General features: G+C 35.8%; 2 protein-coding genes across 3 annotated transcripts; both read left to right on the forward strand.

Moving 5' to 3' along the window:
• The first annotated feature begins 2783 nt into the window (after positions 1–2783).
• Positions 2784–16650, forward strand: LOC149034838 (uncharacterized). Its single transcript, XM_089194769.1, has 6 exons — positions 2784–2973; positions 5461–5612; positions 7484–7645; positions 7928–8005; positions 8591–8658; positions 9856–16650. The coding sequence occupies exons 2-6, from the start codon at positions 5516–5518 to the stop codon at positions 15352–15354; spliced, it is 5904 nt and encodes a 1967-aa protein (XP_089050895.1). The 5' UTR covers positions 2784–2973; positions 5461–5515; the 3' UTR covers positions 15355–16650.
• A 2460-nt stretch (positions 16651–19110) lies between these two features.
• On the forward strand, positions 19111–22908 carry LOC113681899 (uncharacterized). 2 transcript variants are annotated; one of them, XM_089194770.1, is made up of 2 exons: positions 19111–19274; positions 20092–22908. In XM_089194770.1, exon 2 carries the CDS (start codon positions 20190–20192, stop codon positions 21843–21845), a length of 1656 nt encoding a protein of 551 aa, XP_089050896.1. In that variant the 5' UTR covers positions 19111–19274; positions 20092–20189; the 3' UTR covers positions 21846–22908. The 2 variants fall into 2 exon arrangements, with proteins under 2 accessions (XP_089050896.1, XP_027054835.2); XM_027199034.2 differs by lacking the exon at positions 19111–19274 and having other exon boundaries at positions 19957–22908.
• Positions 22909–23170: the final 262 nt, after the last annotated feature.

Raw genomic sequence — 23170 nt, forward strand, 5'->3', positions numbered from 1 at the left:
TGTAAATAATTTAGATTAATCTTGACTGGTAGCTTTACTTGTATATACAAGTTTAAGGTTTCTATACACTTCTTGACTGGTAGCTTTACTTGTATATACAAGTTTAAGGTTTCTATACACTTCTTGACTGGAAGCTTTACTTGTATATACAAGTTTAAGGTTTCTATACACTTCTTGACTGGTAGCTTTACTTGTATATACAAGTTTTAGGTTTCTATACACTTCTTGACTGGAAGCTTTACTTGTATATACAAGTTTAAGGTTTCTATACACTTCTTGACTGGTAGCTTTACTTGTATATACAAGTTTTAGGTTTCTATACACTTCTTGACTGGAAGCTTTACTTGTATATACAAGTTTAAGGTTTCTATACACTTCTTGACTGGAAGCTTTACTTGTATATACAAGTTTAAGGTTTCTATACACTTCTTGACTGGAAGCTTTACTTGTATATACAAGTTTTAGGTTTCTATACACTTCTTGACTGGAAGCTTTACTTGTATATACAAGTTTAAGGTTTCTATACACTTCTTGACTGGAAGCTTTACTTGTATATACAAGTTTAAGGTTTCTATACACTTCTTGACTGGAAGCTTTACTTGTATATACAAGTTTTAGGTTTCTATACACTTCTTGACTGGAAGCTTTACTTGTATATACAAGTTTAAGGTTTCTATACACTTCTTGACTGGAAGCTTTACTTGTATATACAAGTTTTAGGTTTCTATACACTTCTTGACTGGAAGCTTTACTTGTATATACAAGTTTAAGGTTTCTATACACTTCTTGACTGGAAGCTTTACTTGTATATACAAGTTTAAGGTTTCTATACACTTCTTGACTGGAAGCTTTACTTGTATATACAAGTTTAAGGTTTCTATACACTTCTTGACTGGAAGCTTTACTTGTATATACAAGTTTTAGGTTTCTATACACTTCTTGACTGGAAGCTTTACTTGTATATACAAGTTTAAGGTTTCTATACACTTCTTGACTGGAAGCTTTACTTGTATATACAAGTTTAAGGTTTCTATACACTTCTTGACTGGTAGCTTTACTTGTATATACAAGTTTAAGGTTTCTATACACTTCTTGACTGGTAGCTTTACTTGTATATACAAGTTTTAGGTTTCTATACACTTCTTGACTGGTAGCTTTACTTGTATATACAAGTTTAAGGTTTCTATACACTTCTTGACTGGATGCTTTACTTGTATATACAAGTTTAAGGTTTCTATACACTTCTTGACTGGAAGCTTTACTTGTATATACAAGTTTTAGGTTTCTATACACTTCTTGACTGGAAGCTTTACTTTTATATACAAGTTTAAGGTTTCTATACACTTCTTGACTGGAAGCTTTACTTGTATATACAAGTTTAAGGTTTCTATACACTTCTTGACTGGTAGCTTTACTTGTATATACAAGTTTAAGGTTTCTATACACTTCTTGACCGGTAGCTTTACTTGTATATACAAGTTTTAGGTTTCTATACACTTCTTGACTGGTAGCTTTACTTGTATATACAAGTTTAAGGTTTCTATACACTTCTTGACTGGAAGCTTTACTTGTATATACAAGTTTAAGGTTTCTATACACTTTTTGACTGGAAGCTTTACTTGTATATACAAGTTTTAGGTTTCTATACACTTCTTGACTGGAAGCTTTACTTGTATATACAAGTTTAAGGTTTCTATACACTTCTTGACTGGAAGCTTTACTTGTATATACAAGTTTAAGGTTTCTATACACTTCTTGACTGGAAGCTCTACTTGTATATACAAGTTTTAGGTTTCTATACACTTCTTGACTGGAAGCTTTACTTGTACATACAAGTTTAAGGTTTCTATACACTTCTTGACTGGAAGCTTTACTTGTACATACAAGTTTAAGGTTTCTATACACTTCTTGACTGGAAGCTTTACTTGTATATACAAGTTTTAGGTTTCTATACACTTCTTGACTGGTAGCTTTACTTGTATATACAAGTTTAAGGTTTCTATACACTTCTTGACTGGTAGCTTTACTTGTATATACAAGTTTAAGGTTTCTATACACTTCTTGACTGGAAGCTTTACTTGTATATACAAGTTTTAGGTTTCTATACACTTCGCGTGTTTGTTATCAAAGAAGAGTCAACTAAGCGACATGGGTAAATTTTTTTCCTTGCCAAGAAAAACTGTGACCCTCCCCCGGTTGCGAATAAAACAGGTTTGAGCCTCCCCAATTTGCAAAACATTGACTAATGACCCTCCCCTCCGAAGCCCCGGCCCACCCCTCCCCCCCAATAAAAAAAACGTACCTTCCCTTAGAATATCATGATCCAATGAAATGCTATATTTGTTCTGATAGACATCATTAACTTATTCTCATTGACAACTCCTGATTTCTTCTTATCTTCAGCATTGCATAAAATAATAGATATCTTATTCAAAATGGCTGATTTTGGAGATATTGATCGTATTTTGGAACACAGTGACGCTGATGATGATGATGATGATGATGATGATGATGAAGGAAATACATCAACACTTTTTCAATCAGAATATATTTCAACTCACATTAAGCAAGAAACAATAAAGTTTCACAAATAAGCGTGTGAAAAATAATGGAAATTATGAATTTAAAAGAGTTTCGCAAAATAAATACCTGCTTTAGAATTTATTTATTTTAAACGAGTGCGTGACACGATATCGGCAAAGAGCGAGATCGCGTGAGAACTCGTAAGAATGGAGGTGCTTCGTGACAAAAGTCACGCACTTTCGGTTTCAAGCTTGCACAGAATTATGGGCCAGGGGACTACCCCTTTCGTTTTCACAACGCGCAACTGAGATTCTTCGTTCTCTAGAAAAGGTTTCGACTCTCTCTTCGTACTTTCTCAGTCTTAGTGACTTTTTGTGAAACATTTCTATGATGAATTGAGGAAGCAAGGTCGTAAAGCAGTCAAACGTGCCTTCCATTTCCGCGACAGAGGTAAGAACGCGTGGTTGTTTCAGATTTTTGAATGTAAGGTAAATACTTTTATTTCGCGTTTCTCAGTCAATATTTTCTCCTTCAAATGCTCTTAATCTGTCCTAATTTTCTCTGATTTCCGGCAATGATAGACTTTCCTGCTGCTAACTGACGAGGATTGCCAACTTTTATTTGATTCTGGCGTGCATTAATTGTATTGTGTTGCTTGTGAGCTGAGCTTACACGAACATGTTACAACTGTCGAATTCACAAAAATTCTCAGCCAATACCTGGCATTTACCTCAAAAAAATAATTAATTTGGGAGAGTTAAAAGGAATCTCTAAATTACCGATTCGATTTAGTGCAAGCGCTGATGATTGAAACACTTTCAGTTTCGTTTGCGTGTCATGTGAATGTGGAGCATACACACGAAAGTGTTTTGCGCTAGCTTTCATGTCTGGATTATGTGTTAACTTAAACTGCTCCCGTATTTGAGATGCATTCAATCAAAAAGCCATAAACATTTCCAGCGTATTTCATGTGTTTATGTTCAATATTTTATATTTTGAAAGTAATTTTTTCTTTTTGATAGACTGCTTAGATTGTCCTTCCAAACTGTACTGCTGTACTGATTTCCTTGTTAAATATTGAGATAAGTTGATTTTTCTTCAAATGTTAGCTGGTGATTTAATGGAAACGTCCTTTCAATGAACTGAATTCCAGTTTTAGGAATCCAATTTATCAACTGGTAATGATTGGTTGGTATCTGAGTATAGTTTTACCTTTTGTCCTCTTTTAATCAATATATGATCAATCAATGATCACATTAAAATTGGTTTAGTTCTGCATGTGGCTGCACGCATCTAAGTATGTGTCTGGTGATGATTTATGTTATCACATGGCAAAGTAGGCTTGAAGTAAATAAAAGGTTCTGATTGGTTCTTACTTGGTCAGGATTTTGCCATACACAGCATCCTCGCACCCTACAGACAATCACAAAACATGTAAATTCAAAGCAAACTAGTTTAGTCCAAGTGATGTGCATGAAAATTACCTTGCTTTCTTGAGCTTTACTGGGGAACATTGGCACTATGCCATTTCTTTACTGCTGCAATCTTGGGCCAATATTCCCCAGTAAAGCCCTGGTGCTTATCTGGGTAATTGGAAGTTAGAAATGGCTTTTGTAAAAACTATTTACACTGTACATGTATCTCTGGCTATTTTGAATTTCAGAACAATTGATTTCCTTTTTACTCTTTATTGAATTTATTTGTACATGAAGACAGCTAGCAAGGATTATTTGATATTCTGAAAACAAGCCATCTTTATTATTAGGAGAATTAAAGTTAGCATCAAAGACAAATCAATTTTGTGCACAAAACAATGTAAATATGAAATGAATACAAAAACAATTTGTTAAATATATATATATATATACTAGTAAACCACAAATGTCAGCACCTGTACCAAATTGAAATCCCTTTCAACATACATTAGCATGCATAAATGTATATATTTCACTGTTTTTCCAGCAATAATTGTAACAGTTGAACTAACACTCACCCATATGAACATGGGTGTCAGCTCAATTGTTGCATAGTTAATCGAGGGGACCCTCGATTAACTATGATTGTTGGAAATTGAATTAAAGAAATATATCTTTATAAGTTTTGACCAGTAATCCCTATTTAAAAATCAGATAAGAGAATTTTTCTTTGGTGTTGTAAAAGTTGTTTCTTATGAGAAAGGATTCAGCATAAACTCTCCCCATGGTGGTCTTATGATTAGTGAGGTGGACTCATGGTCAAGAGGTCTGCATTTGTAGCGTGGCCTGGCCTGTGCTGGACTCATGGTCAAGAGGCCTGGGTTCCAGTCAAATGTGTTGTGTTCTTGTGCAAAACACTTTACTCTCACAGTGTCTGTCTCCACCCAGGAGTATAAATAGGTAGCAAAAATTAGTTGGGGAAACCTTATAAAATGCTAGGGGGGTGAAAGGAGGGGGGGGGGGATAATGGTGGAATGGACTTGCATCCTGTCCAGGGTCGGGTAGTAATACTCCCAGTTGCTTCATGTGAGGAAGCCAGGATTAATTAAAGCTCAGGCCCTGGATGGGTCACTGTTCAAATCCAGATGTGACCTAACTACCTACCACCTCTTAGTTTATCAATAAATGATTTTAATTGCTACTGTTACAAATTATATGAACTTGAAACACACAGATGTTGATTTTTGCCCAATTTATTTCAGTCAATTGGGAATGTCTTTTGTAAATCTTGAAATTTATTGTAATGAGAAGTGAATTACTGTTCATTTAAATATTAATGCTTGTTTGCTTCAGTATATATATCTTTTGTTCTTTTACTGCTTTAAATATGCTATTAATATTAATTTCTTGTGATTTTGTGTCTTTGTATTCCTCCCATTCTCAGAGGGGAAAAAATATTTAGTTTACAATTGGGTTATATGTTGAGGTAATTTTTTACCATTTGCAACCTACTTTTTTCCAGGCCAGGATGACTTAAAACAGCAACTTTTTGTAAGAAGCATCCCCTTACAGTTGCTATGGCTAAAGAAAGAAGTCCAATTAAGGTTCCATCTGAAGATGAAGACTTACCTGACAAAGAAAATGCTCCAGATTTTGATGAGGACACTTTACGAGGTGAGCTAAGTTCAACTTTGGCTTCAGTCACTGTTAAAACGTTTTCTATTCCACCAGTTTCAAGAATGTAAGCAGATGTGGAGAACAATATTAATACACTGCATTATCACTTTAAAGGATGTTTGGCCAGTCATGACTCTCTTCTATGATTATAATATGTTGCTCATTGACTGAGAGGATCTATGACATATTTATTATTTTCTTTCCTAAAAAAGTTATAATAAGTAAAGACTTCATTTGATCATCATACAACATCCATTTTTTAAGTTTGCATCATAAGTACCACCATCATCATCATCTTTCCATTATGCAACATTAAATTGAAAGTTTCAACTTCCCCCAAGCAACCAATTTCCAGTAGAGTGCAAGTGTTATATCATTGAATATGGAGGTGTTTAACCCTTGACACCCTAACATCAGTATCCATATTCTCCATACTATTCTTTGTATGTTTCTTGTGGTACTGAAAAAGAGAATTCATTTGAAGATCAATGCTTCTTAGGTTGGTGATCATTTCCTTTATTCTCATGAGCTTAGTGAATGATTCAGCAGTATTACTGTAAGGAGAAGTGAGATGCTGGTCACTCTTAGGGTTTAAAGGATTAAGGTGGTGTATTGTTTGTGAATGTTTAAGTCTACCCTCCTCACCCCTCTTGTTTGTATGTTGGATTCCTTTCAAAGGTGTTGTTTACTGTTTGTGTTAAATCTGTAAATACATTACAGGTTGATAGTGAACTTTCACTAACAAATGGCTGAGAAGAAAAAAGTCTACAAGGTCTAGGTTTTAAAGCTTGGTCTTGAAATTAGTTGAAAGTCAGGTTGCTAATTATTTTTTTTTTTGCATAAAAATTGTGTCGGGCATTTGAACACATTATTGATTTTGCTTGTGGAATAGAAATTTTAGGAAACCTATCTCCAAAAGTTTAAATTCCAAGGGGTTTGCTTCAAATGGAGTGATGTTAAATTCTCATCATTATTATTACCACTGTTGTCACCCACATTATTAACATCATTATAAATATTAATCTCATCTTCTCTATCATTATTCTTATCATTTATATAATAACTATTTTTCTATAAGTAATATATTGCTTCTGGTTTTTATGATTGCAACATTTGGATCTTATTGACTCATTAACAAGCTATCTCAATGTATTAAAGGTAGTAGACTCTTCTACACTTATAGCGGAGCTCGCAGGGCGTAGCCCCATAATTATACAAAATAATAGTAACCCATCAAGCTGATAAGATTTGGGTGTACAACTGTACGACCGTACAGGGTGCTACTTTTAACATGCGTGGTCAAATGTACTGTGGGCATGCCAACGCCACGGCTTTGAGCACTAGGCTCTGAGTTGGATGACCTGGGTTCTAGTTCTGGCCGGGGCAAGGCATTGGACGTGTAGGCTTGGCTAAATCTATATATTAATATGCTGACTCTCCCTGATTATCAGGGAGTCTCACAGACACAGAATGAGACTCTAATTTTCTTGATTGCACTTTGATTGTTTGAAAGTACGGATTACACTTTCTTTTAAATAACAACAACAACAACAACAACCACAACAGCAACTGAGTCTGCTTAGTTGAGCTTTCAACCAAAAAATCTCTCATGAATTTACTGAATGGAGTGTGTCCTGTGAAGGGGGTGGGGGGGGGGGAGACTGCACACATCCTCTAAACTTTTCAGGGATGGATCAAGAAAGTCAGGCAGGTGCAAAAGTGGTCACTGGCACAAGAGGAAAAATCTGCAGATTTTAAATCTCCAGATCTTAGCAGCTTTGTTTATACACTAATTAACTACAACCACAGATAATTATTAACTACAAACACAGACTTTGACAAAATTATTTTTTATTTTTTCTTTGCAGCCATAGCTGATGTTTATAGGAAAGAGGGTAATGAGGCCTTCAAGAATGGAGATTTCATCAATGCTATTCATTTTTACACCAAAGGAATTAAAATGAACTGCAATGACAAAGAACTGAAGGCCAAACTGCACAACAACAGGGCTATTGCACATTCTAAACTTGGTAAGATGATGAGAGCTTTAATATGCATTCTTTTTCTCTTTTGAAGCTATTGAGTTGTCAGTAGTAGTTTTCTGAGATGTCTTCTGAGTTTTCTGGTGATAATTTTTGATGCATCCCAGAAAAATATACATCTTATTTAATTGGCCTTTCAAATATACAAAGAAGTAACCTCTTACCCCAGATATCAGTGAGCATTGCAAGTTTTTCCCAAAATTATTGTAATGGAGTGGTGGTTGGTTTGCTACATGTATGGCTAATCGGAGATATTTATTTTGATAACAGGAAATCACCAGGATTCACTAAGGGATGCAGAAGCAGCCATTGAGTTAAATCCAACTTTCCTTAAGGCAATTTTGAGAGGTCAGATATGTAAGCTGTGCTATAATAGTAATAATAAAAAAGAACTCAACACTCTAAGGTTAACTGAGGAGTTTAATCTTTTCTCAATTAACTTTAATTAAGAGGTTGAGACCACCCTGATGTACATTTGAATCCAGCTCTTGACTGCTACTTTCCATTAATTATGATGAGAATATTATTTTGAGCTGGATGAAGAACTTGATGGGGAATGCAAAGCAAAATTTCAGCACAAGTATTTTAGTTCCTTAAGCTCACTGAGTGAGGTAGTCACAGGTGTCAGATACGTTAAGTCAATATCTAGCTGTTTTAAAAAGAAGTAAGGATCAGGTCTTATGTAACTCTTTAGGTAAGGAATTATTGGTCCCAATTTAAATGTTCTTAGAAGTTTCAGTTGTCTTAAAAGCTAAATAAATGTAACTGAAACCTAATAAGGCATGTTTATTCTTTTCCATTCAGTTTTTTTGTTTTGTTTTGTTTTGTTTTGTCTTTTTTTTCTTCTGGTCTGTAATGATTTCAATGGTTTCAGGTTCTCTTCTCAGAATTGAGCTACAGTAATAATATGCTTCTTTATGTTGTTGCCTACAGGAGCCACTGCTTGTGTTGAACTGAAGAGATTTGTAGAAGCAATCACTTGGTGTGATAAGGGACTAGCTGTATCCTTTGAAGGAATCTTTCATTTTTAACTGTGGGTATAATGGAAAAAGTTTCCATAATTTGATGTTTCAAGGGAGAAAATACAAAGAAGGGTATTAATTATGATGGGAACTTGTCAGCTCATATACGTTAAGTGTGTGTGATTAAAAACATAGGAGAAGTCATTACCTCATGACTTACTAATGAAATTACTCCTTTTAGCCAATTTGATTTAGTTCTACTATCCATGCCAATAACTGGTACATTAGTATAAATAACCCTTTAATTTCCCAGACCAAATTTGTAATTATCCTTACTGTCAACCATACAATTCTTGTAATTTTAGTACAGAGAATTCAGTATTGCATCAACTAACTATTTTCAAATTGATATATTTTTCTTTGCTCTCAACACTTATCTGATTGATATTGTATTGCTATTGTAAGGAGAAATTCTCTCTTGGTCACTCAGGGGAGTTAAAGGGTTAGAAGACTAATATTCATCCAGTTTATACATAGTACTTGGGTAGATGATCTCTCTAAAACAAGCCAGAACAAAAAGCTTGGTAATGTTTACATATCTTATGCAGATTTTCTGGCCTTTGACCTTTTTCCACTACTTAGAGACTCAAAAACTTTCGTTGTGCTTTCCTATGGACAAATAAAAATTTTAAAGACATATATTTGTGTTGTAGACTAATTTCTTCCACTGCTGTAAAACATTTGTCTGATGTTAAAGCTATATTAATTTAAAAATTGAGCAAGTGCTGCTCAGTTTTTGTAAACTATGGATTAAATCTAGATATTTTGCGTTAAATTTTGAGGCTGCACACAGAAAAAAACATTTTTTGAAGTGTAGATTTACTCCATAACTGACTTTAAGACTGAATGTTGATAAATCATCTACCTTTCGTGCAAAGCCCTCCTAATGGGCCATTTCATAGTTGTGTACTTAGTTGCCAAGCCTTTGATTTGGAGTGAGGCTGAAGGTGACCTTGTTGAGATAGAGACCAGTGTCTAGAAACGATAATAACAAAGTACTTTGCTTTGAAAAAGCAGCAATGTTTTTATCATAACAAGGTCACTCTTAGTATTGCCCTTGTTCAGAGGCTTGGGAACCAAGCATGCAAATGTTAAAATGGACTATTACATATCAATATGATCAGAAACATTATCTTTTTTGTTTTTTCCACATTTTTAACCTTTAACATAAAAAAGATTGACAAAAACAATAGGATCTTGTTGTCATTAAGACTTCAGTCTGTCAGAGAAGTGGGAGATAAGTCCATGGAGGAAAAAGATCCTATTAGTCATGACCACGGTAGTGCAAGTTCAGATGATGTCAAGAGAGTCATAGATCTCTATAATCAGGGAGAAGAAGCTATAGAGTACCTCAACCTATATCTTAAAAAAGCTAAAGAAGTAGGAGACAAGCATGGGGAAGGTGGTGCTTATGGCAGTCTCGGCAATGCTTATCACCGTCTGGGTGATTTAGAAAAAGCCTTAGAGTACCACAACCTACATCTTAAAATAGCGAAAGAAGTAGGAGACAAGCATGGGGAAGGTGATGCTTATGGCAATCTTGGCAATGCTTATCGCTTTCTGGGTGATTTCAAAACAGCCATAAAGTACCATAACCTACATCTTAAAATAGCTAAAGAAGTAGGAGACAAGCATGGGGAGGGTGGTGTTTATGGCAATCTTGGCAATGCTTATCACCGTCAAGGTGATTTCAAAAAAGCCATAGAGTACCACAACCTACATCTTAAAATAGCTAAAGAAGTAGGAGACAAGCATGGGGAGGGTAAAGCTTATGGCAATCTTGGCAATGCTTATCGCTTTCTGGGTGATTTCAAAACAGCCATAAAGTACCACAACCTACATCTTAAAATAGCTAAAGAAGTAGGAGACAAGCATGGGGAGGGTGGTGCTTATGGCAATCTTGGCAATGCTTATCACCGTCAAGGTGATTTCAAAAAAGCTATAGAGTACCACAACCTAGATCTTAAAATAGCTAAAGAAGTAGGAGACAAGCATGGGGAAGGTGGTGCTTATGGCAGTCTCGGCAATGCTTATCACCGTCTGGGTGATTTAAAAAAAGCCATAAAGTACCACAACCTACATCTTCAAATAGCTAAAGAAGTAGGAGACAAGCATGGGGAAGGTGGTGCTTATGGCAGTCTTGGCAATGCTTATTTAAGTCTGGGTGATTTAAAAAAAGCCATAGAGTACCACAACCTAGATCTTGAAATAGCTAAAGTAGGAGGAGACAAGCATGGGGAGGGTAAAGGTTATGGTAATCTTGGCAATGCTTATCGCTTTCTGGGTGATTTCAAAACAGCCGTAGGGTACCACAACCTACATCTTAAAATAGCTAAAGAAGTAGGAGACAAGCATGAGGAAGGTGGTGCTTATGGCAGTCTCGGCAATGCTTATTTAAGTCTGGGTGATCTTAAAAAAGCCCTAGGGTACCACAACCTAGATCTTAAAATAGCTAAAGAAGTAGGAGACAAGCATAAGGAGGGTAAAGCTTATGGCAATCTTGGCAATGCTTATCGCTTTCTGGGTGATTTCAAAACAGCCATAGAGTACTACAACCTACATCTTAAAATAGCTAAAGAAGTAGGAGACAAGCATGAGGAAGGTGGTGCTTATGGCAGTCTCGGCAATGCCTATTTAAGTCTGGGTGATTTAAAAAAAGCCCTAGAGTACCACAACCTAGATCTTAAAATAGCTAAAGAAGTAGGAGACAAGCATGGGGAGGGTAAAGCTTATGGCAATCTTGGCAATGCTTATTTAAGTCTGGGTGATTTAAAAAAAGCCTTAGAGTACCACAACCTAGATCTTAAAATAGCTAAAGAAGTAGGAGACAAGCATGGGGAGGGTAAAGCTTATGGCAATCTTGGCAATGCTTATTTTAGTCTGGGTGACTTAAAAAAAGCACTAGAGTACCACAACCTACATCTTAAAATAGCAGAAGAAGTAGGAGACAAGCATGGGGAAGGTGATGCTTATGGCAATCTTGGCAATGCTTATTGCTTTCTGGGTGATTTCAAAACAGCCATAAAGTACCATAACCTACATCTTAAAATAGCTAAGGAAGTAGGAGACAAGCATGGGGAGGGTGGTGCTTATGGCAATCTTGGCAATGCTTATCACCGTCAAGGTGATTTCAAAAAAGCCATAGAGTACCACAACCTACATCTTAAAATAGCTAAAGAAGTAGGAGACAAGCATGGGGAGGGTAAAGCTTATGGCAATCTTGGCAATGCTTATCGCTTTCTGGGTGATTTCAAAACAGCCATAAAGTACCACAACCTACATCTTAAAATAGCTAAAGAAGTAGGAGACAAGCATGGGGAGGGTAGTGCTTATGGCAATCTTGGCAATGCTTATCACCATCAAGGTGATTTCAAAAAAGCCATAGAGTACCACAACCTAGATCTTAAAATAGCTAAAGAAGTAGGAGACAAGCATGGGGAAGGTGGTGCTTATGGCAGTCTCGGCAATGCTTATCACCGTCTGGGTGATTTAAAAAAAGCCATAAAGTACCACAACCTACATCTTCAAATAGCTAAAGAAGTAGGAGACAAGCATGGGGAAGGTGGTGCTTATGGCAGTCTTGGCAATGCCTTTTTAAGTCTGGGTGATTTAAAAAAAGCCATAGAGTACCACAACCTAGATCTTGAAATAGCTAAAGTAGGAGGAGACAAGCATGGGGAGGGTAAAGGTTATGGCAATCTTGGCAATGCTTATCGCTTTCTGGGTGATTTCAAAACAGCCATAGGGTACCACAACCTACATCTTAAAATAGCTAAAGAAGTAGGAGACAAGCATGAGGAAGGTGGTGCTTATGGCAGTCTCGGCAATGCTTATTTAAGTCTGGGTGATCTTAAAAAAGCCCTAGGGTACCACAACCTAGATCTTAAAATAGCTAAAGAAGTAGGAGACAAGCATAGGGAGGGTAAAGCTTATGGCAATCTTGGCAATGCTTATCGCTTTCTGGGTGATTTCAAAACAGCCATAGAGTACTACAACCTACATCTTAAAATAGCTAAAGAAGTAGGAGACAAGCATGAGGAAGGTGGTGCTTATGGCAGTCTCGGCAATGCCTATTTAAGTCTGGGTGATTTAAAAAAAGCCCTAGAGTACCACAACCTAGATCTTAAAATAGCTAAAGAAGTAGGAGACAAGCATGGGGAGGGTAAAGCTTATGGCAATCTTGGCAATGCTTATTTAAGTCTGGGTGATTTAAAAAAAGCCTTAGAGTACCACAACCTAGATCTTAAAATAGCTAAAGAAGTAGGAGACAAGCATGGGGAGGGTAAAGCTTATGGCAATCTTGGCAATGCTTATTTTAGTCTGGGTGACTTAAAAAAAGCTCTAGAGTACCACAACCTACATCTTAAAATAGCAGAAGAAGTAGGAGACAAGCATGGGGAGGGTGGTGCTTATGGCAATCTTGGCAATGCTTATCACCTTCAAGGTGATTTCAAAAAAGCCATAGAGTACCACAACCTAGATCTTGAAATAGCTAAAGTAGTAGGAGACAAGCATGGGGAGGGTAAAGCTTATGGCAATCTTGGCAATGCTTATCGCTTTCTAGGTGATTTCAAAAAAGCCATAGAGTACCACAACCTACATCTTAAAATAGCTAAAGAAGTAGGAGACAAGCATGGGGAGGGTAAAGCTTATGGCAATCTTGGCAATGCTTATCGCTTTCTGGGTGATTTGAAAACAGCCATAGAGTACTACAACCTACATCTTAAAATAGCTAAAGAAGTAGGAGACGAGCATGGGGAGGATAAAGCTTATGACAATCTTGGCAATGCTTATTTTAGTCTGGGTGATTTAAAAAAGGCCATAGAGTACCATAACCTATATCTTAAAATGGCTAAAGAAGTAGGAGACAAGCATGGGGAGGGTGGTTCTTATGGCAATCTTGGCAATGCTTATCACCGTCAAGGTGATTTCAAAAAAGCCATAGAGTACCCCAACCTGAATCTTAAAATAGCTAAAGAAGTAGGAGACAAGCATGAAACAAACAACATTGTTGTGATGGCTATGGAGTTTGAAGCCAAGCACAGAGAATGTGTCCGTGTTTTAACATACACAGATGATGGCCATCTCAAGGTTAAGTTGTATGTGCTTTCTGGAAAGTATGAAATACCTGAAACATTAAAAGCTGCTGCTCAAGATTATTTTAAGGAGATGGATGTGAAACTTGAATGGTTAGATCTTCACATGGATGCAGATGAAATTCTCAAGATTAAACCTCTTGAGTATCCATCTGATATGCGGCAGGTGTTGAATGACTATGAAGTGAATGAAATTAACAAAACTATATCTGAAAATCTCCATGTTCTTGTCAGGCATCGTAACATCACTGCTGTGCAACCCTCACTTAAAATCACAAATTCTAAGCAGACAGGAATCCCTTGCATCACATTTTATGTTTTATGTAAAGGTGTCATCCCAGATGGTGAATGTCCCTTCCCACGCACTCTTGGTTCTTACCCAGTGGATGTTGTGGACGGAATATGGTTCAGAACTGATGATCCTTGGCCGCCAAATGAAGCACAGGAAAGAAATGAGGTACTTCGTTTGGGAGCAAGTATTGGTGTGCAAGGAGAGGATGCAGCCGGGACCTTGGGTGCCATTGTGAAAGATGGTAAAACCTTCTATGCACTTTCCTGTCGTCATGTTATGAGACACAGTACAAAGTCAGAGATAATTCATCCTGCACTGAATGATCATTTGAATTATCTAAATTACCATTTACAGCAGTATGGGTTACGAATAAAGCACATTATTTACCGGGAAAGTTGCCACAGACTGGCAGACAAGTTCTTATTTAGCCATATTGCAGGGTTGGAAGAATTGTCAAATAAATTTCAAGAGCTAAGAAGGATCAAAGAAACCTGCCAAGACCATACAAGGGTGACAACTGGGAAATTAGAGGCTGTAGAGTTGCATGAAAGAGCTTTTGAGAGAGGTCTGACACTACCACCCAGAGTCATAGCAAGATACTCTGTTGGCATCTCTGGTAATATGAAGTGGAATGATGGTCAACAATACTTCATTGATGCTGCCCTGGCTGAGTTGACTCCAGAAGAAGTTGATAGTTTGAAACAGAGTAAAACAGCTGAAATGATTGGAACAGGAGATCATCCGAGTGGGGAATGTAGTTCAAGACTAAAAGCCAGCGGGGAACTGTGCAAGAGTGGCCGAACCACAGGATTCACCAATTCTGGTCGTCATGTGCAACCATCAATGTTCCTCAATGCTTCCTTATATGAAGTGAATGCCCAAAATGAGGGTTTGGTCAGTGTGTTGAAACGTGTCAGACTCTGTCAAAGTTGTAAGGAAAGATCTGGAATTGGAGAGCAATTAGAGTCTACTGCCACAGATTGTGACTCTTGTAAAATAGACACAGCCTCTCTGCGTGACAGTCTTTGGTTAAAGAACTGTTTATGTATAGATCATCCGTTTGGTCTTGGTTATGCAAAAGTTTTTGCTACTGAAGGAGATTCTGGAGCAGTACTCTTTGAAAGAGATGAAGATAGAAATCTTGAAGCTTTTGGCATTATCTTTGGCGAGCATCGAAATTCATATAAACTTTGTGCTTTAGCCACACCAATGCAAATTGCTCTTGAAAGCTTATCCAGAAAGATCTCTGAGGACACCAACTTGAGACTGCTTTCAAATTATGAGTAAAAATGAAACTTTTTTGGAGATCTAGTCAAAATCTCTGAAGAAAAAAATGCTGCATTGAACGATAATCGTTGTATTAATTTTGAACAGATTTTGGGGTAAAGTTGAGATTACAACAACTTTTTTTATAACAACTTTATTTAATTAATAACATATATAATTTCTTATTATTAAAAAAGGGTTATAAAAGGGAGGAGCTTAATCCTCATCGTAAACTATACTCCAAATTTAAATATTTAACACTATGCAATATACAAAATTATACACACTGAAACATTTTACATACAAGCATTTATCTATATAAATATAAAATCTAAGTAAAGAAGACATATCTAAGATAAAAATTCTATTGAAATGATGAATAATTAAATGATGTATAATACATAGAATAATTCAATTTTGTACTTGTAGGCCTAGTTAAATAATGTTGATTTTAAGGCTTTTCTTAAAAAAGGTCTCTTTCGATGCAGAAATCTCACTGAAATTTGAATCATTGTCTGTGAAACTGATGGTTATTCACTTGTTCTTTTAAAATGGCAATTGCTCCAAAACCAAATGAAATATTCCACTCAACAAATGGTTGAGAAAATTTTTAATTGTGTTCCTCTACTGCTTTAAAACTATGAGTGACTAAACACATATTGTGAAATGAAAGACTTCAAAAAGAAAATCAAGTAATGTCGGTTTGCTCTGTGAAAAGACAAATTGAATTTAGGTCCTTTATGAGGAGTGTCCTTTAATTAAGAGAGTTATTTGGACAAATTAACCCTTCAACTCCCATGAGTGACCAGGACAGAATTTCTCCTTACAATATCAATGCTATATTAACCAGATAAGTGATGAGAATAAAGAAAAATATCAATTTGGGGATAAATAGTTGATCCAATACTAAATTCTCTGAACTAACATTATAAGAATTGTATGATTGAGAGTGAGGAGAATTACAAATTTAATCTGGGAGTTGAAGGGTTAAAAACTCTAGATAATATAATCATAGACATGTGGCCATTAGTTGATGCTTTTGAGCAACAATACAAAATAAAGTTTACTTGTGATTAATAATTGTGTTGTAGACTTATTATTGTATTATAGTTATTACTTTTAAGATTTATTATTTTATTTCGGTAGTTATGATTGTATTCAAGAATTTCTTTGATTTGATTATTTTTACGTAATCTGTATTAATTTGCATATAATTTCTCTCTATAAAATATCTTAGATTACCTTGGTTGTCAAAATAAAATGCATCATTGTCCAATTCACTATCACCAATAAAACTACTACAATAACTATCACTACTATCTGAGTAATCTTCTTGACTATCACACACATAATCATTATCTTGGCTTCTATGATAACTAAATTATCACATGAATATGTTTCTTGAGAATTAATGTATACTAAATATTACATTAGATAAAAATAACTTCCTAACCTGTAAAATACCCACACAAACATAAAATAGTAGGGTTACCACTACAGGTGCTGTGGATGTTCATTATTTGTCTGGAATATCATTATTTTTTACCTATGATGGCTCTTAACCCTCTAACTCTCATGAGTGACCAAGATAGAATTTCCTCTTACAATATCAATACAATATCCACCAGATGAAGGATGAGAATAAAGAAAATTTCAATTTGAGGATAGTTAGCTGATCCAATACTAAATTCCCTGAACCAATATTAAAAGAATTGTATGGTTGACAGTAAGGAGAACTACAAATTTGATCTGAGAGTTGAAGTGATAATAAATGGCTTGAATTTTTGGCATTACAGCACTTGTAGTATCAGAATAAGATTAAGTAGAAACATATTTGTAACCGGGCTTCACTTTTTCAATGAAACTTGATTATGTTTTAATACAGTTTATATATATTAATAATGACAAAACTGTGACAACTGTGCGTCACTTCATATACAGCTATGAAAGTGTTTTATACCTACATGACAAGATGGAATGGTCAGCTGGAAATTTGCATATTTAACAGTTTACAAAAAATCTACAACACTTTATTCTTGTTTGTATAGCTAAGGTTAGAGTTTTCCTCTCATTAATCATTTTACACCGATTTTCTTTTGACATTGCATAGTTTGATTTTAGAATTTTTTTGTCAAAAATTCAGTGTCGCTTTTAAATTACTCTGTTTCCACATGTCTTTGCTTAAGAAGAATAAAAATAAATGAAAAGACATTTCCATGTCATTTTTGGTTATTTACATCCAGGAATAGTTTGAACCTCTAGCTCAGACACCTTGGGTAACCTAGTCCCTTAAATGGACAATAAAATGTATTGTATTGTATGATTACCCACCCAGGTGAAGTTATCATCTTGCACTTTATAATTTGAAATTTCTGCATTTAAACCTTTGTTTATTACCAGCAGAATGATTCAAGCCAATAGGTATAACTTGATCTGGCTTCCAAAACAATAGGGAAAGTAATTTTAACTAATACTTAAATTTTAAACTGGATCTTACTCCAGCATAATATTAGAAAACAAGATCTTATTTGTTTATACCTGAAACAAGTGTTTTCATAAATATCACATCTGCAAACATCTTCGTAAACACAATGTATTAACCCTTCAACTCCCAAGATCTCATTAGTAATTCTCCTTACTGTCTGCCATGTAGTTCTTGTGATGTAAGTTTGGAGAATTTGGTATTGGATCAACTAAGAATCCCCTGATTAATATTTTTCTTTATTCTCAACACTCATCTGCGTGATATTGTATTGATATTGTAAGGAGAAATTCTAGGTGTTGTCATCCATAGATATTACATCTGCACACATCTACTTCCTAAATACAAAAATGCCAGTGTAACTTTCACCGTATTCCAGTTTATAGTCAGTATCAAGCTCATTTAAAATTGTAGGTAATTTTTTCTGCATTAAATAGGACTGTCTGGCTAATTGAGACAAACTTGAATATCACAGATTTCCAATATTCATTATTAGAATGAGGTCATTTGCTGAAATGATTTCTTGTTTGGTGTTTTAAATGAAGCAGCACAAACTTATTTCAACACATTATTGTCCAGCATTTTTTTCAAATACCAATCCATTAACTCGGCTATATGGTGCTACTACTGTTTAGCTGGAATCAACATACACTGGGCGAGGGCCAGGGTTCTTTTCTCTATCTGTGCTCAGCTTAAATTTACAATAATTTTGCCACATGGGCTTGACTCTCGTAAAGACACATAACTTTGTTACAAGAAAACAGTGAGCCATACCGTCTACTTCAAGATTTTAAATTTATTAAACTTTACGTATTTTCTCAAAGGATTTAAGCTTACGATTCCTAACCTTAATATAACAATGCATTTTGAAGACTTAGTGTACTCGAACAAATACATTTGAAAACAAATTCTCTAACCTTTGTGCTCTTGTTCCTGAGATATTGTAGAGTTCGTGCTGGAATACTATTTGGTTCACGATCACGTCTTAAAATAGGATGACGCTTCTGAAGATGCTTTTTATAAAGGTTAAGTTTGTATATCATGATTCCCAATAGGATAACTAAAATGTTCGCTCGTAAATTGATCTTTCGTACGGCATGCGGACCGATCCGTTCCCAATATACTCAACTCCTTTTCGTGTGGGTCTACGGCGAACGGCGTGTTCGTTTCTGTGTAATTTCAGCTCCTTTGAAGTCATGGAATCCGTGCAAACAAACAACAACTTCTCCCCAGTATGTACTCAGCTGAGAGACCGCTCACTTGCCCTATTTCACGCATGCGCGCCAAAGTGTTCCATTCTTTGAACAATAGGGTCTTAAAACAACAATTTGATGCCGTACCATTCCTGCCCTTGTGTTATATTTTTGACGGGCTTTCCCCTGATTCGTTGCAAACCCAAACAAACGCTCAAAAAACACAGATCGTAGTTCGATGTAGTTCGAAGGAAAAAATTCTAAAGGTAAGACGCTTCATTCCACATTTTCTCTGCATTAGCTAATCTCCAACTCTTCATTGAAATTTTCACTGAAGATCTGTTGAAGTCACGATAGCTTTGTGACTGAGAAATCTATCGAATGAGTGCAATTTAAGTCACAGGCGAATCAAGCTCACGTCTCTAGGGGAAGTCAACGATTAATTCAGGAAAGCGTCACGCGTTGTGTGACCAAGTGTTAAGTTGAGGAACCGTTGAAATTTGAACACATTCTAAGGAATACTTTGAGGAACGAAATATGGTCGATTTATAACGATTATTATTTCGAAATATGAACATTTTACACGTAAAATCAGTAAAATTTATTGTCCTAATATAATCAACCAATCAGACAGCGAGGTTAAACTAAAACAAAATTGAATATTCTGCGGGGTTTGCTGTGAGCACTTAAGCTTGGATTATTTTCTGGAAACTTTGCCATTCTTTACTCTTTTATGATTCGCTTCGCAGTCAATTTCACCGCATCTCCTCCCCTCTGATAGCATTTTGGCAGCAATTTTCTGTTCTTTATATTGCTGTTCCCCCAGCTGTTTGATGGTACTTGATACTTTTGGATTGAGCTGAAAGTTTTTTTATCATGTGATTTGATTCATTTCCAGTTATTTCTTTATTATAATACGAATGACTCAAATAAGTGGTCTTGATTTGTATTTTGTTGCTACTGTGTCTTTTTTCATCCTCATGGGTGAATAAGTTATGTTAACTGGGATAAGTTCCACAAATCTGGAAAACTTGACCGGTTCTGAGACACTGTCTAACCTTTAAATGATATTACTTTTTCCAGAATTCCAAACTGGAGTTGTGCTTGCCTCAGATAAAGATTTTGCAGGAAGCCTTCTCTCACCCTTGGCTGCTGAGCATAACACAAACAACATTGTTGTTATGGCTATGGAGTTTGAAGCCAAGCACAGAGAATGTGTCCGTGTTCTTACATATACAAATAATGACCATGTCAAGGTTAAGTTGTATGTGTTTTCTGGAAAGTCTGGTATACCTGAAACATTAAAAGTTGCTGCTCAAGATTTCTTTAAGGAGATGGATGTGAAACTTGAGTGGTTTGATCTTTACAAGGATGCAGATGAAATTCTGAAGATTAGACCTCTTGAGTATTCATTTGGTATGCAGCAGGCATTGAATGACTCTCAAGTGAATGAAATAAACAAAATTATATCTGAAAATCTCCATGTTCTTGTCAGGCATCGTAATATCACTGCTGTGCAACCCTCACTTAAAATCACAAATTCTATGCAGATGGGAACCCCTTGTATCACATTGTATGTTCTATGTAAAGGTGTTATCCCAGATGGTGAATGTCCCTTCCCACTCAAACTTGGTTCTTACCCGGTGGATGTTGTGGACGGAATATGGTTCAGAACTTATGATCCTTGGCTGCCAAATAAAGCACAGGAACAAGATGAGGTACTTTGTTTAGGAGCAAGTATTGGTGTGCAAGGAATGGATGCAGCCGGGACCTTAGGTGCCATTGTGAAAGATGATGAAACCTTCTATGTACTGTCTTGTGATCATGTTATGAAACATGGTACAAAGTCAGAGATAATTCATCCCGCACTGAACGATCATTTGAATTATCTAAATTACCATTTACAACAGTATGGATTGTGGATTAAGCACATCATTGACAAGGAAAGTTGCTACATACTGGCAAATCAGTTCTCATTTGGTCATATTTCAGGGTTGAAAGAATTGTTAAATAAATTTCAAGAGCTAAAAGGGATTAAAGAAAACCACCAACACCATGCAAGGGAGACAAAGAGGAAACTAGAGGCTGTAGAACTGCATGAAAGAGCTTTTGAGAAAAGTTTGACACCACCCAGAGTCATAGCCAGATATTCTGTTGGCATCTCTGATAATGTGACTTGGAATGATGGTCAACATTACTACATTGATGCTGCCTTGGCTGAATTGACTCCAGAAGAAGTTGATAGTTTAAGACAGAGTCAAACAGTTGAAACGATTGGAACAGGAGATCACCTAAGTGGGGAATGCAGTTCAAGACTAAAAGCCAGTGGGGAACTGTGCAAGAGTGGCCGAACCACAGGGTTCACAAAGTCTGGTCGTCATGTGCAACCATCAATGTTTCTCAGTGCTTCCTTATATGAAGTGAATGCCCAAAATGAGGGTTTGGTCAGTGTGTTGAAACGTGTCAGACTCTGTCAAAGTTGTAAGAAAAAATCTCGAATTGGAGAGCAATTGGAGTTTACTGCTGCTGCTTGTGACTCTTGTAAAAAAGACACAGCCACTCTATGTAAAAGTCTTTGGTTAAAGAACTGCTTATGTATAGATCATCCATTTGGTCTTGGTTACGCAAAAGTGTTTGCAACTGAAGGAGATTCTGGAGCAGTACTCTTTGAAAGAGATGAAGATAGAAATCTTGAAGCTTTTGGCATTATCTTTGGCGAGCATCGAAATTCATATAAACTTTGTGCTTTAGCCACACCAATGCAAATTGCTCTTGAGAGCCTATCCAGAAAGATCTCCAAGGACACCAACTTGAGACTGCTTTCAAATTATGAGTAAAAATGAAACTTTAATTGATGTATTTATGCTTATTGCTGATCAAAGTTTGTATTTGTGAATTTTTTTTGAGTGGGGAGGGGAGGTTACACCTTTCAAATGCTAAGGACAAATGCCGTTCCCACTTCAACAAACCTTCCCACAACTGTACATATAAGAAGAAAAAATTTACAAAGAACAACAAAGAATTTTTGATCGTAGAGAAATGGACCCCATTGGTTCCCAGCATTTCTTTGGAGATATATACGAGATCTAGTCGAAATCTCAGGAGAAAAAAAATCTGCAATTGAACGATAGTTGTTGTATTACTTTTGAACAGATTTTATGGCAAAGTTGAGACTACAACAACTTTTTTTAAAACAACTTTATTTAAATAATAGCATATATAATATATTATTATTAAAAAAGGGTTATAGAAGGGAGAAACTTAATCCTCATTGTAAACCATACCCCAGACATAAATATTTAACACTATGCAATATACATAATTATACACACTGGAACAATTTACATACAAGCATGTATCAATATAAATATAAAATTGAAGTAAAGAAGACATATCTAAGATAAAAAATTCTGTTGAAACGATGAATAATTAAATGATGTATAATATATAGAATAAGTAAGTTTTGTACTTATAGGCGTGGTTAAATAATGTTGATTTTAGAGCTTTCTTAAAAGTATTCATCGAGTCAAGTTCAACTACTGATGATGGTAAACTGTTCATGTGTCAATATATCTGTGCCAAATTGCGTTGACCAACGATTATTACAAAATTGCCTCAGCCTTTATTAAGAAAACGAGTAGATCGCCTTCGTTACTAAACGCTGCAGATGTCACAAAATGCCGCTGCCGATGTCACAAAATGCGTAGGTTATTACAAAATGCGCAGGTTATTACAAAATGCGTCGTTTTTACAAAATTACAAAAAATCGCTGCACAGCGCGATCGTAAATCATTAGTTTTGTATTTGTTAACTAGGTGACGAGAAGAAGTTGACGTGAAGTGTCATCAATCTCGCACCTTCCCTTCTGCTCTCAAATCACGTTTTGCTTTATATCTCCAATAGTGAAAAAGATACCAAAATAAAAATTTTGGAAAATTTTAGATCTTTGTGTTTATTTGGCAGGAATAGAATAATAATTTTCAGGAAATTGAAAAAAAGTTACATTTTTTCCTTCTGTGATACGTTAATAACCTTGTAACTGCTTCATCTGAGCGTTGCATTGCACGGGGAGAGGGTCATTGGAAAATCTCTATCCTTACTACTACATGCGAATTATTAATAGCAATTAGACGAACCCTCAGTGTCCAACCTTTCCAAGTGT

This window comes from Pocillopora damicornis, chromosome 14, assembly GCF_964200805.1.
Source record: "Pocillopora damicornis chromosome 14, jaPocDami1.2, whole genome shotgun sequence".
NCBI lineage: Eukaryota > Metazoa > Cnidaria > Anthozoa > Scleractinia > Pocilloporidae > Pocillopora > Pocillopora damicornis.

Bases quoted from the DNA above. Each gene is read 5' to 3' on its own strand.
- LOC149034838 (XM_089194769.1), top strand. From the start codon at position 5,516: ATGGCTAAAGAAAGAAGTCCAATTAAGGTTCCATCTGAAGATGAAGAC. The intron at 5,613-7,483 runs GTGAGCTAAGTT...TTTTCTTTGCAG, and splicing joins TGATGAGGACACTTTACGAG to CCATAGCTGATGTTTATAGG. The intron at 8,659-9,855 runs GTATCCTTTGAA...AACATAAAAAAG, and splicing joins GGTGTGATAAGGGACTAGCT to ATTGACAAAAACAATAGGAT.
- LOC113681899 (XM_027199034.2), top strand. From the start codon at position 20,073: ATGATATTACTTTTTCCAGAATTCCAAACTGGAGTTGTGCTTGCCTCA.